Source organism: Knufia obscura (assembly GCF_036327395.1).
Source record: "Knufia obscura strain CCFEE 5817 isolate CBS 148926 chromosome Unknown scaffold_17, whole genome shotgun sequence".
Lineage (NCBI taxonomy): Eukaryota > Fungi > Ascomycota > Eurotiomycetes > Chaetothyriales > Trichomeriaceae > Knufia > Knufia obscura.
Window position 1 is genome coordinate 244,323 of NW_027042703.1, and position 14,348 is coordinate 258,670.

Below are 14,348 nucleotides of genomic sequence, written 5' to 3' on the forward strand. Positions count from 1 at the left end.
ATTGGTTGCCACTTCCACATTTGACGGCCACTTTCATGTACTGCAGGCAATTGCGCTCCAGATTCGGCACATCATGGTCAGTAGATGCTTGGGAGGCGCACTCTCCACAACAGCGAAAACGGTGCTGAGCGTCAAGACCACCAAGATACCGCATCACGAACAGGCGCATCTCGATGCTTCGATCTCGTCGAGGACCTGCAGCACTTTGCAAGCCGTCAGTCGGCGTCTATCGCAAACTGGTTAATACTCGTTGCACAACGATCTTCACTCGTTTGCGCCGAGCCACAAAAATGCGCCATAACATCATAACACCACTTGAATGAGACAGAGATACAGACTCATCTCTGTTTCGGCACACTACCACGCCGTCGCAGAATGCCATGCTCCTATTTGATCCTCCAGACAACGTCTGACCTGCAGCAGACATCCTTTCGAATCTCGAAAACCGACCCTACATCGAATGACGATGATGATCCTACAGGAGTGAGGATGCGTGTGGCTGTGCGTAATGCCCATGTCCGTTCAGAGCGATCTTCGACGCTGTTTAGTGCTGTGGTAGTCACCAAACTTACCGGCTCACCAGCTCACTGAGTTTCGCGGTCAGACTTGTCGCTGGTTTTCATATCGTGCGAAGACCACGATTTGTGCCTTGAAGGCTGGTGACTTCAGTGCAATTTGTTCTTTGAGATGATTTGACCTGTCCGGTGTATTGAGTGACAGCATGCACAGTTTGAGCTGTTAATCATCTTCATTCGCCAGTGAATGGAAATTTTGGAGTTGGTCGTTCAAATTCAGACCTTTATGACCAAATTTGTTGAAAGATGCAACCAGATGAACAGCGATATGAAAGAGGACAAACGACTCTGGAGACATCGGCGATAGCGAAAATGTTGTCGTTGATGTGCCAAGCCACTAGACTGTTTCAGGGTCGACGTTGCCTCGGGAAGGGGTCCCCTGGGACTGATATATGCTGCCTTATATTGCGCATGCACTTGGTCGTGGACGATGTTGTACAATCAACATTCTTCTCGATACATTGGGACATGAAGTAGGAGCGTGACCGTGACCAACTCCTTACGGTCTTTTCTTTCCTCTTGTCACGATCCCGTCGAGCTTGCTCTGAGCCCCCTTCGAAGCTTTCACCGGACTTATTTTTTTCACGGCTTTGCGTGGTGGTTCTTCGTCAGTCTGATCGCCGACATCAGCATGTTCGCCATCATCATGATCGTGCTCGTCGGGAGTCCTCATCCGCTTCTTTGTCCCTGACAGCAGTCCACCTGTTTCATCCTTGATCGTCTTACCATCAACATAATTGAATATCTTCTTCCACTCTCCACTCATCACTCTCTTATCATCACCATACATGTGAGCATCATACGCCTCCTTCATTTTGTCCAGGCAAAATTGTCTCTTCTCATTGAAGTCAAACATTGGCTTAGGATACTTGGCCATTTCTGCCGTGCCCGTCTCGGTTCCGTCACCGGTGATTTGGCAGCCCCAACTCTTCTGATCGGCTATTGGTGCCTTGTGTGGCTCATAGATGTACTTCTTGTCGAAGTGCTTGAGCTCAGGCACATACTTTCGTATCAAATCGCCCTCTGGGTCCCACTTCTTACCAAAAGCAATAGGGCTGTACATCCTGCTGAACTGGCTGAAGAAAGCGACACAGCTCAGCCACATCCAATTGCCCACGTTGCAGGCTGTTTCGTGGTCGACCAGCCATTCCTCGAAGACCTCAGCACCTCTTTCCCAGCTCACATAACACCCACCTCTGGTTAAGAAGCAAGCGACCGAATGCCGACCCAAATGGTGCATCCACCCCTCATACTTCAGCTGCCTCATAAGCGCATCAATCCACGGAAATCCGGTGCGTCCCTCTTTCCATCTCCGAAAGTACTCTTCCGCCTGCTCATCGTTCACGTTATAGGTCCCATCCAGCAGATGCTCGCCTACTGGCGTATCAGAGTGGTTACTTTGCAGATCCCATGGGATGAATCTTGCAATTTTGTTCCCTCTCGTCTGCGCAAACGCGTACCCCAGCGCAGCTTGCGCCCCAAAGTACATATCCCTAAACAGCAGCTGACCGGGAAAATTAGCCGGTGGCGGCGCATTAATCTTCTCAGCCTTCTTCCTCTTCTCAAACACCTCTTGCACATCCCACCAGAACTTCCGGATACTCAGCGTCCCAAAATGATGATGCGGACTCAGCAACGTGGTACTCTGCGGCTCAAAGTCCGCCGGACTACTCTTCGGCTTCTCAAACGTCCCCGTATACTCCTCGTTATCGATATACGTCTTCAGCAACCTCAACGCCTCCCTCTCCCCACCTTTATGCGGACTCATCGCCAACTTCGAATCAATCCCCATCTCCTCCAACGTCACAACCGCAAAATCATTATTCGGCCCCGCAACACCCTCATAATGCCTCTCCTTCGTCTCACCCCTATGCTCCTGATTGAAGTCCGGCGCTTTCTCCGGAACCTCATGCCTGAACTCCGAATCCCCACTCAAGTCCATCTCCTCAGCACTCAACGGCTCAGGCAACCCCGTCGGCGTAGGCACACACCGTCTCGGCTCCCCCTTCTTCCCACCATCACCAGGGTCAATCTGACTACTCGCCTTGAGCGTCTGATTGAAACTCATCGTCGGCTGCCCACCATTGTGTTTGACCAACTCATCCGGATCAAACAGCGTCCGTCCAATTACTGCACTATACACACTCACGCCCATCCCCTCCACAGCCTTGCGGACCTCCTCATCTCTACTCCGCGCGTACGCATCTGTATCCTTCTCGAACATAAGAACATCTACCTTCCACTTCCGGACTAACTTCGGGATTACAGACGTTGGGTCCTCCCTTACAACGTTGAGCTTCTGCCTTGGATTCAATTCCGTTAGCCGTTCGCTTAAGCACTGTTGACTTTCGAGCAAGAACTTCCACCTGTTTGGTCCCACGCGGGCGCGATAGACGTAGTGTGGATCCCATGTCCAGATCGGGATGAAGACAGAAGGGTTCAGACCGAGGGCGTGGTGTAGAGCGGGTGAGTCGTGTATGCGGAGGTCTGTGCGGAACCAGTAGAGGACTCTTGGACCGGTGCTGGTGGTAGTTGAGGCCTTTTGCTGCATGATTTTGGGGGTGGATTTGGGTTGGTTTGGTGATGCTGGTGGTAGGACTGGAGGTTGAGATTCGATCGGGTCCTTTGAGGGAGCCTTCTTGAATTTGGGTGGCATTGCGTGGAGGTGTTGGAGGGAAAAGTTGATGCGCCGTGGACCATGGAGACTTGATGAGCGAGAAGATATATAGCTGGAGCGGAGTATGCGCGCTCTGAACTCGTGGAAGATTGTTGAGGTAGACAGTTTGAAGGCGCTTCCCGAGGCCTGTGATGGAATTGCTAGGTACAGGGTAGACTTATCATGTTGGAATATGACGCGAAATGCAGAAGCGAAAGCTCAAGCCGCATGCTCTGGTGTTGGTGGTAGCAGTTGGTCTGCTGCTCAGCTCGAAGAGAATGGACCTAGAGATAGAAAGCTCGAGGTTCATGCATTCCCTCTGTCCTCGGTACCTGTATGAAGTCATGACCACCCGGTGGCTTGAACTCAAGATCTGTCTAAGCTCGAAAAGGTTAGGCTTCGATCTCTTATGACCAATCAAACGTCAAAAATCAGGCGGATATGCAATCTGTATGGAATTCGAGGTTGGCGCATATCGAGGCGAACCTCTTCATGTCAAGCTCTTTCATTATTCATTATCTGTCACTCATGCGGCTGCGCATATATACTTCCACCCGTCATCTACACTAACCATAACGCTGGCCCCAGCAGTACTATAGCTTCTCCAAGCTGGCGTGCGACTCTAACAACGACACCACTCTATGGCGTTTGAGTCGAGGTCCAAGCTTGCCACGTTGGGTGACCGTTCCAGTAGCCGTGGCTTGAAGCTGCGGCGGACGACTGAACTGGCTGGGCGCTGACGCCGCTAGCGCTACTGGTAACTGGCGCTGAGCTGGCGACCGGAGCTGAGCTGGCAGGCGGAGCCGAGCTTGCTGCAACTGAAGAGCTAGGTTGCTGTGGTGCAGGGGCACTACCAGAACCACTGAGTGACCCGACGAGTGGCAGATTGCGACTGGAGGAGCCAACGAAGATGGTCGGGTTCTCGACTTGTACCCAGTTCTGGCTAACTGTGTCCCAGACCGAGACATCTTTCCGTGTCAACTCGCACGAGAATGTGGCAGATGCGCCAGGGGCGATGTTGATTCTCTCGAAGCCTCGGAGGACCTTTGGTGGCTCACCCTCGCCAAGGTTGACGTAGACTTGAACAACCTCGTCACCAGCGACAGATCCGGTATTCTGAACGGTTGCCTGGACAGTGGCGACGGTCTCGTAGAGGCCAGGGTTGCCACCAGGAGCACCACCAGCAGCCACTAATGGCTGTGCACTGGCATCTGTGGCACCTGGCGGTGTATAGTCTTCCGTGGGCATGCCGTAGTCTTCCTCTGCAGATGCAGCCACAAGGTCTGTGCTGTTGAGGTACGGGTAGATGTACAATGGTACACGGTCAATGCCACTTGGGAAAACATAACTGTTAACGTCCGTATCTACCGAGCCAAATGTTGGCGCAGCCCCAGTCTGGCCCGTGGTTGGTGTGTATGGACTTGCAGAGGCTGGTGTAATGACAAGGTTGGAATAGCTGAAGGTGGTGTAGCTGAGGCCGAATCCAAATTCGTAGAGAGGCGTAATGTCAAGAGCGTCAAACGCCCGGTAGTCAATCAAGAGTCCCTCAGTGTAGTCCTGTTGAGGTGCACCGAATTGTCCGTTGTTAGGCTCCGTCAAAATATGAGTATTGTAGTCTTCAGCACGGCCCATCGTGAATGGAAGCTTCCCACCCGGGTTGACCTTGCCATAAAGCACATCGACGATTGCGTTACCGCTCTCTTGACCAGGAAGACCAGCCCACACGATAGCAGTGACATTCTCGTTGTCGTTCCATGAAGAGATATCGATTGCTCCAACGGAGTGAATGACCACAATGGTGTTGTTGCACGCAGATGTGACGTTCTGAACGAGACGGTCACCATCAAGCCATGCTGTCAGATTCTTACGGTCGCCCTCGTTGCCATCGACGTTGATGAAACCCTCGCCTGAGTCGGCGTTTATGAAGACGATAGAGACAGAAGCCTGTTTGGCAGCATCGACGATCTGCGACTCTGCATAGTTGTCGGTGATTGAGAAGACTTCTCCTTTGCCAGTATTGAGAATCTGGTATGTGATAGCCATCTCAGGGGTGATAAGGTACGGGAAGTCTGCAGTGCCAGAACCCCAGCCCATGGCCAGAGTACCGTTGTCGCAGCCACGGTCAGCGCAACCATTAGCCCCGTACGCATTGCTTCCAGCATCTTCACCAATGATTGCGGTCCACTTTTCGTTTCCACTCAGGGGCAAAGCACCGTTGTTCTTCAGCAAGACGGTTGAGGCTGCTCCGATCGTTCGGATAAGAGCAGCGTGATCGGCTCGAACATCCACGTGCAGGTTGACAAGTCCAAGTTCAGACTCGACTGCGTAGTGAATTGGTGCATATGTGTCTCGTGACCAAGAGTCGAAGTTGGTAGGTACTAAGTTTTGGTCGCGCCCGACGTAATAGTATGCAGCCATGATACGCACAGCCATATCGTCCACCCTGTATTGTGGAATGGTACCGTTGAGAACAGCGATCGTCAGATTGGTGCCCCAGAAAGAGTCGCCTGTCAAGAACGTGGTGTCTCCAGGCATAGACATATCGAGACCAGCTAGGGCATCACCCACGCCAGAATGCTGTGCCTGCCAGTCCGACATAACGAAACCTTGGAAGTCCAGCTCCTCTTTGAGCAAGTAGTTCATAGTATAACTATTAGAACAGCCGTAGGAGTTGTTGATCTGGTTGTAAGAGCACATGATCGAACCAGTACCGGCACGGACGGCATCTGCGAATGGCCACAAGTAGAGCTCATGCATCGTCTTATCGTCAACATTCTCACTAATGGATTCAGTTATGTTATAGCCGTATCCGATAGCCTCAGGTGCCTGTCGGAAGTGTTCTTGCTCGTTCATGATGAAGTGTTTTGTACAAGCGATGACGCCGGCAGATTGTATACCTTGGATCGTAGGGGCGATCAATTGGCCGGTAAGATATGGGTCCGGCGCGAATCCTTCCCTATACATTCATGTTAGTCAGCCTGTAACAGTAGGACCGATGTCGGGGAAGTCTCGTATCGGAGAGCATCGAGAAACTTGAGCCGAAACGCGTCGTGCGGTGTTTCTCAGCTGCGATGCGCTTTGAGGGGCACTGTATGGTTGACCCAGGACGGGGTTTTCAGGAAAACTAACCAGTTGCGTCCACCTTCAGGCGCGCGGCCTAGAGGCCCACAGACAGGTCCGAGCTGAACGTCGACCCCCTTGTCTCTATGTTCTGAGCCCATGGCCTGACCCCGAGCGTATGCCAGGCTCCTGTCCCATGTTGCTGCTACGTTGATCCCAGCTGGAAAGGCGGATACGTAGTCGGCGAAGCGGATTCCCACTGTTTTTTGAAATTAGGAAGATGGACTCGGGAGAGAGGGGGGAAACATACGAGGTGAGTCTTGCATGCACAGAGCGTGGAAGCCAAGTCTCGGAATCGAGCCAACGTTACCCACACACTGCTCACCCTCCCAACCAACTCCCGTAGTGAGGTTCACCTAAGATGATGCTTCAGCCTGTCTCCGTATCACCTCCTTCCAATAGGCTTACCTTCTCAGCCAGTGTGAGTTGTGAGACAAATGCCCTCGCCTTGTCATATGCTGACGACCAGTTGCCACTACCGCGACCCCATGGTGAAGGGTATTTTGGAGGACTATAAGCCAGGGTACCACTATATTCTGTGAATGGAGCAATGGTCTGTCGTTTTCCTAGGTCCTCGACACGCTCGAGCGGCTGCCAAAGTCAGTCTGGAGCTTCAGGTACTTGACGGCCAACAAGCTCCTTACTGCTTGCTGCCAATTCAGCCAGGATTGGAAGCTTCTAGGAGCACTCACGGTAGCAGAAGCGAGGACAGCCAAGCTGGCTGCGACCACGGCTGTGTTGGCGAGCCACATTGTGAAATATTGCAGGTTCAGGATGGATACATAGGAAGAGTAACAGTCTCGATAACGATGAAAGAAATGCGGACGCTGGGTTCTGATAAATCTGCAGAGCGAACGGGCTGCTCTTGAGTGAAATTCAGGTGAGAGTGTTGCACCAGGATCACGCCAGAAGCTACATGATCTTTGAGGAAGGAGCTTTCAACGACTGCTCCTGCCGATGATGGCAGAACACACTGATCTGCTCCAAGCTGTCAAGGTCCTACAAAAAATATGGATTGATCTGCGTCAGCGAGCATCAACCTTTCCCGACCAGTCCTAGTATGGCCAGGCACATTCCATCACCCGAGATGAGCTAATTTTGTGACCTATTGGATGATTTCACGTGAAGAGCCCCTGTTCATTTTACCCCGCAAACACACCTTACCATTCCTGATTCGTAACAGCGGTACACCGAAGACCTTGCGGCCCTGAACTCATAGCATCACGAGCTCTGTTCGCAAATGGTTGAATATCCGATGCTAGTACATATGTATGTACATGAAGACTCATTCATGCATGGGCGGATACAGCATACCCGTCGCCAAAGCTGTCAGCACGTTGCTTGTGATACCGCCCACACGACAACCCCTCCATGAGGTGACACCGTACTGCAATGCGCTTACAAAAGTGCAAGTCTAAGGTGTAGACTAATACTCGTACTTCGATCGAGCTACAGTAGATGCACCACCTGTTTCGGCAACATTTCCAAGCAGATCAGGCACAATCTCGCGAAAGCTATTGACACAGGAAAGAGCTTCATCAACAATGCTCTCCCCGCTCTAGTACATAAGAGCCAAGCATAAGTTGTCTATGTACAGTGTTGCAGGTTCTCTTGAAGTTGTTGGCGCATCCTTGACACTGTGCGGTGTAACGTCCGGTCGCCTCCTTCCTCTTCTGAAGCTGAATCGGAGGTCAGTCAACACCACCTTGCCAACGCTGCAGCTCCATGTCGTCACTTAAGAACAAACGACGTCCGCAGTGAGCCACACCCCAGCCCACCGCATGCTTGTCGTGCTTATTGTCCCCCACCCACACATCTCCAGATAGGCACTCCGGTCGCGATGCATCCGCCCCACACCAGCTCTGCATGAGCATTTTCAAGGTCACATCGTGCTTCAAGTCTTTTCTCGGCGTCTTTCTCGAAGCCATGAGGCTTTTTAAGGCGGGCAGTTACTGTGAGATCAAGGACAATGGAAGGTTCTTCTCCACCAGCATCCAATCTTGGTGCTATTCGACGGCTTGACAGCCGCCAAAAAGTTTCAAGGTGGCGGTCTGTAAGGTTGTTTATATGCCCAGAAAAGGCAAGCCGAGGTCGAGGAGGCATGACTTCCTCTTTGGTGCGTCCCGACGTGACGCGCTGCTGGAGAATTCTGGAACTGGTACGACTTCTCCGGTATTCCGCTTACTGCTCGGTTCGCCGGCTTCATCGGTATTACGATGTGGTCGTCGTTGCCGGTCCCAAGCCAGCGAAACATATTGCTAAAGGAATGCAATAATGCAGAAAAGATCAACATTACTCAATCCCCGGATGCAACCACGCAAGGGAGAGAAGGTTACAATCTCAAGATCTACCGAGCAAGCCCACTGTGGTTTGAGCCCCAAGCATGGTAGTTGCTGCAAGGAACAATCAGCACCGATATTGAGCATGCCTTAATCTCAATCGTGTCTTTTGGCTATGATGTTGTTGTCATATGGCTGTTTCCTTCACCCGTACATGCTCTATCGTCGTACTTGTAGGAGTAAAGCAGAACCGCACAACTCTAGAGAGAAGGAAGTGAGGTCATGGAAAGGATGGGAGCAAATGCTACGACGGATCTCGGATGTATGTAGGAGAACATCGATGTATGAAGCAGCTAATGGAAGATAATTGGAATATATATCAAATTTCAAGTACTCAACGCCGCCTCAGCCTCCGTCTTTTCGTCCACACTCATAGCCACGAGGCCCATAGTAGTCCATCGCGGTCTGCGCATACTGCTCAGCGCGATCCACCTTCAACACAGGCCTCTCATACTCGATTGCGCCTTCCCCAGTACTTTGCGCGCGCGCCTGCTCGCCTGAAAAGCGAGCTTGCCGCAGAAGGCCACCAACGACGCCAGCAATCTAATAAAGGCCGCAGCCAGGCCCAGCGCACTGCAACAATGGTCTCAACGCGCCACCACCCACAAGCCTTCCAACCCCCAGCAGAACCCACAAGTCCGCCCTCCACAACGTCCCGCCGCACTCCACGAACACCCACCCCCACGAGTTCTTCCTCGAAGACAACCGTAGACTCCCCACCTCCACCCTCAACCCGCCGCGCCACATCCCGCAAGCGCACATCCACCGCACCCAAAACAGAAACACTAGAAGACGAAATCAAGCAGATCGCCTCAGCAGCAATGCACACGGCAGAGGAGGTCTCCTCTTCGTTGACCACAAGCATGACTACGCGCTCAAAAGACCGCACACGCTCACCACAACCCACGACCCGAACAAGCAGTAAGCGGCGCAGCAGGAGCACAACCCTGTCCTACGAGCACACTGCTCCCCCATTGCTCATTCTCTGGCTGCTGGTATCACTGCCGCTGGTCACATGGGACTTCCTATACATGTTCGGCAGGCCACACACCATGCCCGGCGGCCGAATCCACAATTACCTCTGGAAACCATATGCACTCTACGGAACAGTGGACTACCTTTACGGCTGGCCTGCGTGGGAAGCGAAGAACGGCTTCGCGGCTGCGCAGAGTGCGTTGAATGTGGTTGAGAGTCTATGCTACGCCTATTACTTGTATGTTCTTGGGGCGCGCGCCGCAAATGGAGATGGGTTCTTGAGGGGTGTAGTGATGAAGAGTATAGATATGTCTGCGTGGCGAGATGGGACGAGAATCGTTGTGCGTGGTGGTCGTGATGTAGCGGTGGCGGTTGTGGTGTGTTTTGCGGCTGCGGCGATGACGTTGAGTAAGACTGTGCTGTATTGGTTGAATGAGTACTTTAGTGAATTTGCATATATTGGGCATAACGGGTGGTCGAGATTGTTTTGGTTGTGGGTTGTGCCGAACGGGGCGTGGATCGTAGGTTCGGCGTATATGTGTTGGGTGTTAGGGGAGGAGATTGTGACGGGGATGGTAACGATCAAGGGTGGGAGAACAAGGCGGAAGGACGACGAAAATTGAAATGGTTGAGCACATGAGTCAAATGCCTATGATTTTCAATACGATAAGATTCATGAGCTATTGTACAACTTGATAGGCTATGCTAAGCGATGACCGTGAAGCAGATATTGAAACGCCAACCTGATACCGCCACCACTACAGAATCCTTGCGAATCTAGTCATGTGTTCCTACACATGACACTTTAGAGTTCTTCCTCGCCCTCATCCTTGATACGCATCCTTCGATGTTTGCTGATCTTCCTGTGACTTTGTGGTGTTGTAGGCGTCGAAGACACACTGCTGGCAGACCTCGAATGCGCGGGAGTGGTTGAGCCGGAGAACACGAATACTTCCGGACTGGAGGTATCGGAGGTCGAGCTAGTTGATGGGGCTGGAGAGGATTCGCGATAGAGGCCACTTGGCTGTGACGGGGTTTTCTGCGCGATAGGTGACGCCTTGGCGCTCACTGGAGGTGTTGCTTCAGTGACAGAAACCGACCAGGAAGGCAATGACACCATCTTCCTGGCAGCTCTTGCTGGTCTCTTCATTCGCAGAGGAATGCGAATTCGGCCATTGCCTAGGCTGGGCAGGATTTGATCTCGAGCTTCCTCGAACTGCTTCTGCTCTGAGATGAGCTTGCTCCTGCGCAGTTTCGTCTCTCGGGCCTCACCACCAAGGAGATTGAGACGCTCATCGTCCATGCTATAGAACAGTTTTGGACTGAGAACATCCTGCAGGTTGTCCAGCAAGCAGTTTTCGACACCAAGATTGACGACATTTTCCGTGAAAACCTCGCAGGCCACCTCGTAGTATGCCTCGGCGCTTCTCAATATGTCCAGACATTGATCTTCTTCTGAAGCTGAGCGAGAGAAGCCCTGATGGTCAATAATCTGTCGGTACCTCCTACTGAGACAATGAATGCCAGGCTGAGTGTATGGTCTGTATAGTTCTTCCAGCTTTGCATCAAGAATTGCTTTTCGAGTCCGGAGTGCTGGCTGGACCACATCGTGCAGCAGTCTTTCAGCTGTAGTCTCCTCTGCTATGCCTTCTACAGCGTCAATGATGCGACCTTCAACTTCATTGAATATAATATTGCAGTGATGCTTGGCTATTGTTACCCATCGCTGCGATTGGCGCTCAAAAATGGTCGAAGCCCAGTCTGGGTGAAGAAGGTTTGGTAGCTCCTTGCCTCGGTGTTGTTAAATCTCTTGCATTAGTAGCTCAACCATTTCTGAAACCAGAACGTCTTCCGTTCCTTGCGCTTCTCCGGCATATATCTGCTGCACCACTCCAGCTCGACTGTCGCACATTGACAGGCTGTCATAGCACTTCCACAGCCGACCTCTGTCGAACATATCATTTGCAAATTTGACGTATTGGCTTTGCACAAACGCGCGGAGTGATGCCTCGTCAGCCAGATCGCAATATGTTGATCTTGGTGGTGAACCGCTCAGCATGACCTTGACCTCCTGTTCAAACTTGCCTGCTCTATCACATAGGTACTCTCGAAGTTCGCCAGGAGAAGCACGAGCCTGTCCGAGCGCCTCGAGATGCACCTCGATTTGTGCAAGCTTGCCCTCGACTTCTTGCTGAATTTCTGGAAGCGATTGAGCAATGCTGCTCTTCAGGATGATGGATAGGCGCGTCTTGAGAGCCTGGCTGCCAACACGCGACTTATCCAGGCTATTCCAAGGTTCGGTTTGTTCGAAGCATTGCTGCTCGATCTCGTCCCGATCGCAGACACCCGTCAACACCTCGCTATATTTCAGATTTCGCAACATATGCCAGCCGTGACCAAGGTTTCGTGGGTCTTTTTGTATGAGATCCATGCATTCTTGCTCGCGGCGAGAGCCACGCTCGATGGCATCAGGTGCAGTAATAACACCCAGAGTTCGTCTCCGGAAGTGCTCGTTGCTCTTCAAGTCTTCAAGAATTTTTTGATTCTCGAAGTCATTCTTTCCTGAAACCACAGCAAGCACGATTGCCCTCTCCTTATCGATATAGTGCTTCGCAATATCGTTGACGAGCTCGATGTCGCTTTGACTCTGATTGACCTGCGTAGATACAAAGAACCCAGGGAGGTCAATGAGTGTCAAATGCTCTTGATCAGGTCCAGAAACCTCGAGAACAAGGCTTTCTGGGCAGAAGCGCTTCCTATCATTGAGTTTGAGCACAGCCTTCGCGTCTGTAATGATGTGCTTCAAATTGTCGAGAGATGTATTTGACCACATCTGTTCAAAGCTTTTATACTCGGCTTTGCGCTGTTCTGAGATATCGGCTGGAGAGCGAATGGAAGCTTTTGTGCTGATGATGCTCTCTCGGCGAAGAATGATCTCTGTTGGGAATTGGGTACAGAGCCCATCGTCCGTAGGAAACTGAATACCAGAAATTGCGTGAAGCACAGAACTTTTGCCGCACGATTGTTGCCCGACCACCACGATCTGAGGTAGGGGTACGGTGTTCTCTATGCCATCGATGTTGCGGAGCTTGTCCACGAGGTCAAGCATTTCCCGCCCATCTGGGCTTATGTGTAGTGTGCTCATTGTTCGTTGGAAGATGATGGATGAACTGAATCCGGACACTGACTACGAGCAAGGAACATAAGTACTTTTCAACGATCAGAAGAACTCACTGATATGTATAGAATGACCCTGGGTGGAAGACCTCCTCTCCGCCCTTGCGCATAGTGAGACTCATACGATTTCATCGATGCTGGTCTGAGGTCGGCCACGAAAGGATATCAGAATCTTGGCCATGCCGAACGATCGTGCGTTTAGAGTTCATGGTCTCGCAACAGGTCAGCGTAAGGGAGGCAGCACACAAAGGTGCCTGCACATTGCATTCGATACAATAGCAACCAGCTCAGGCAGCAAGTCTGCCGCACAACATGTTACAATGACAGTCTTCGAGCACAGTCTTTGGCATCCTTGACTATTGAATAGAGTAGGAGTGTTCATTCCGCTTCTTTGGAAGCGTTTGAGAACCTGCCTAGCGAGCTTTGGGTCGTTCAAGCGGTGTTACATGCTCATCTGTCGTCTCTCAAAACGTTGGCCGCTACTTTGAATGTCTCGTATTTATGCGAGCTTCAACTTGAGCTGGTTCGTGAACTCGGTCTCGAACAATAGACGCATAACAGGCCACTGTGGCCGGCGCGAGTCGATTGAAGCACGCTGGACATGGTCAGCATACATGGCGGCAAAACAGTTCCTCGAGATGGTCGAACTATCGAGACGCCCTGCAGCGATGTTGGGAGCTACTAGGTCGAAACACGTCCTTTGTAAGCACGCGTTGTGATTGGCTACTCAAAATGGAACAATTTTGAGACGCGTAGCTGGCCTCTGTCTTTTCGAAGTCATCAACATCTCGGGAGCTTGGATGCAAGCATATCTCGTGTAAACGCATCGCTTCACAGTGCTCGATGGGTTGACGATGCAAATGTCTCGACCACTAGAGCCGAGGTCATTCTTGGAAGTTTGGTTGTCAGTCAAGATAACACGTCACACCGTTCTGGACATCATGGAGATGGTATCAGCAAGCTGATTAAATCTCACCAAGGATACTCCAACAAACGGAAGGAACGTGCAGTATAATATTGCTGGTTTACAAGTTGGCCACTGGTTTCCGCGGGCAGTATTATTGCTTCTTTCAAAGCGAGAAGGGTGAATGGTAGATTTGAATGATTTGTGAAAGATATACGCGTTAGCTTGTGTCCGCGGTAAGACGGTTGGTGTCTTTGGGTCTGGACCATGAACTAACATGCAGCCGGCTTGCTTGCCGTCATTTTGCTTTTCTTCCTTCCCAGATGGACCTCTGGGGAGTGGATGGCTCCTACCGCGAAGCCTTGTACACCCGATCTCGGTCGTCTTGCACGCCATCAAGCAAGCAAGGCCATTGCAGAGTGCAAGTACGTGCCCAAGTGAGATCAGCCTGGCATAAATGGCTCCTAACCAGATCAGCATACAAAAACAGCATCCTGGCATTGATGCCTCAACAATTCTTTGTGGCCAATCAAAACGCAGTCTTATCCTTCAGAGTGCTTGCGTAAGCCGATCATCATCACACAATAAAGAAAGTTCACGAC

General features: G+C 51.5%; 4 protein-coding genes across 4 annotated transcripts; 1 reads left to right on the forward strand and 3 right to left on the reverse strand.

Annotated features, from left to right (window-relative positions):
* Positions 1-1,074: 1,074 nt before the first annotated feature.
* PMZ80_010389 (uncharacterized protein) lies at positions 1,075-3,231 on the reverse strand (the record flags this gene model as incomplete). The annotated part of the gene is made up of 1 exon (XM_064878778.1): positions 1,075-3,231. The coding sequence occupies one exon, from the start codon at positions 3,229-3,231 to the stop codon at positions 1,075-1,077; it is 2,157 nt and encodes a 718-aa protein (XP_064725472.1).
* Positions 3,232-3,870: 639 nt separating this feature from the next.
* PMZ80_010390 (uncharacterized protein) lies at positions 3,871-7,103 on the reverse strand (the record flags this gene model as incomplete). The annotated part of the gene is made up of 5 exons (XM_064878779.1): positions 3,871-6,187; positions 6,361-6,550; positions 6,602-6,707; positions 6,760-6,942; positions 7,044-7,103. 5 exons carry the CDS (start codon positions 7,101-7,103, stop codon positions 3,871-3,873), a joined length of 2,856 nt encoding a protein of 951 aa, XP_064725473.1.
* Positions 7,104-9,271: 2,168 nt separating this feature from the next.
* Positions 9,272-10,288, forward strand: PMZ80_010391 (uncharacterized protein; the record flags this gene model as incomplete). Its single annotated transcript, XM_064878780.1, has 1 exon — positions 9,272-10,288. One exon carries the CDS (start codon positions 9,272-9,274, stop codon positions 10,286-10,288), a length of 1,017 nt encoding a protein of 338 aa, XP_064725474.1.
* Positions 10,289-10,470: 182 nt separating this feature from the next.
* PMZ80_010392 (uncharacterized protein) lies at positions 10,471-12,810 on the reverse strand (the record flags this gene model as incomplete). The annotated part of the gene is made up of 2 exons (XM_064878781.1): positions 10,471-11,456; positions 11,610-12,810. The coding sequence occupies 2 exons, from the start codon at positions 12,808-12,810 to the stop codon at positions 10,471-10,473; spliced, it is 2,187 nt and encodes a 728-aa protein (XP_064725475.1).
* Between the last annotated feature and the right edge of the window lie 1,538 nt (positions 12,811-14,348).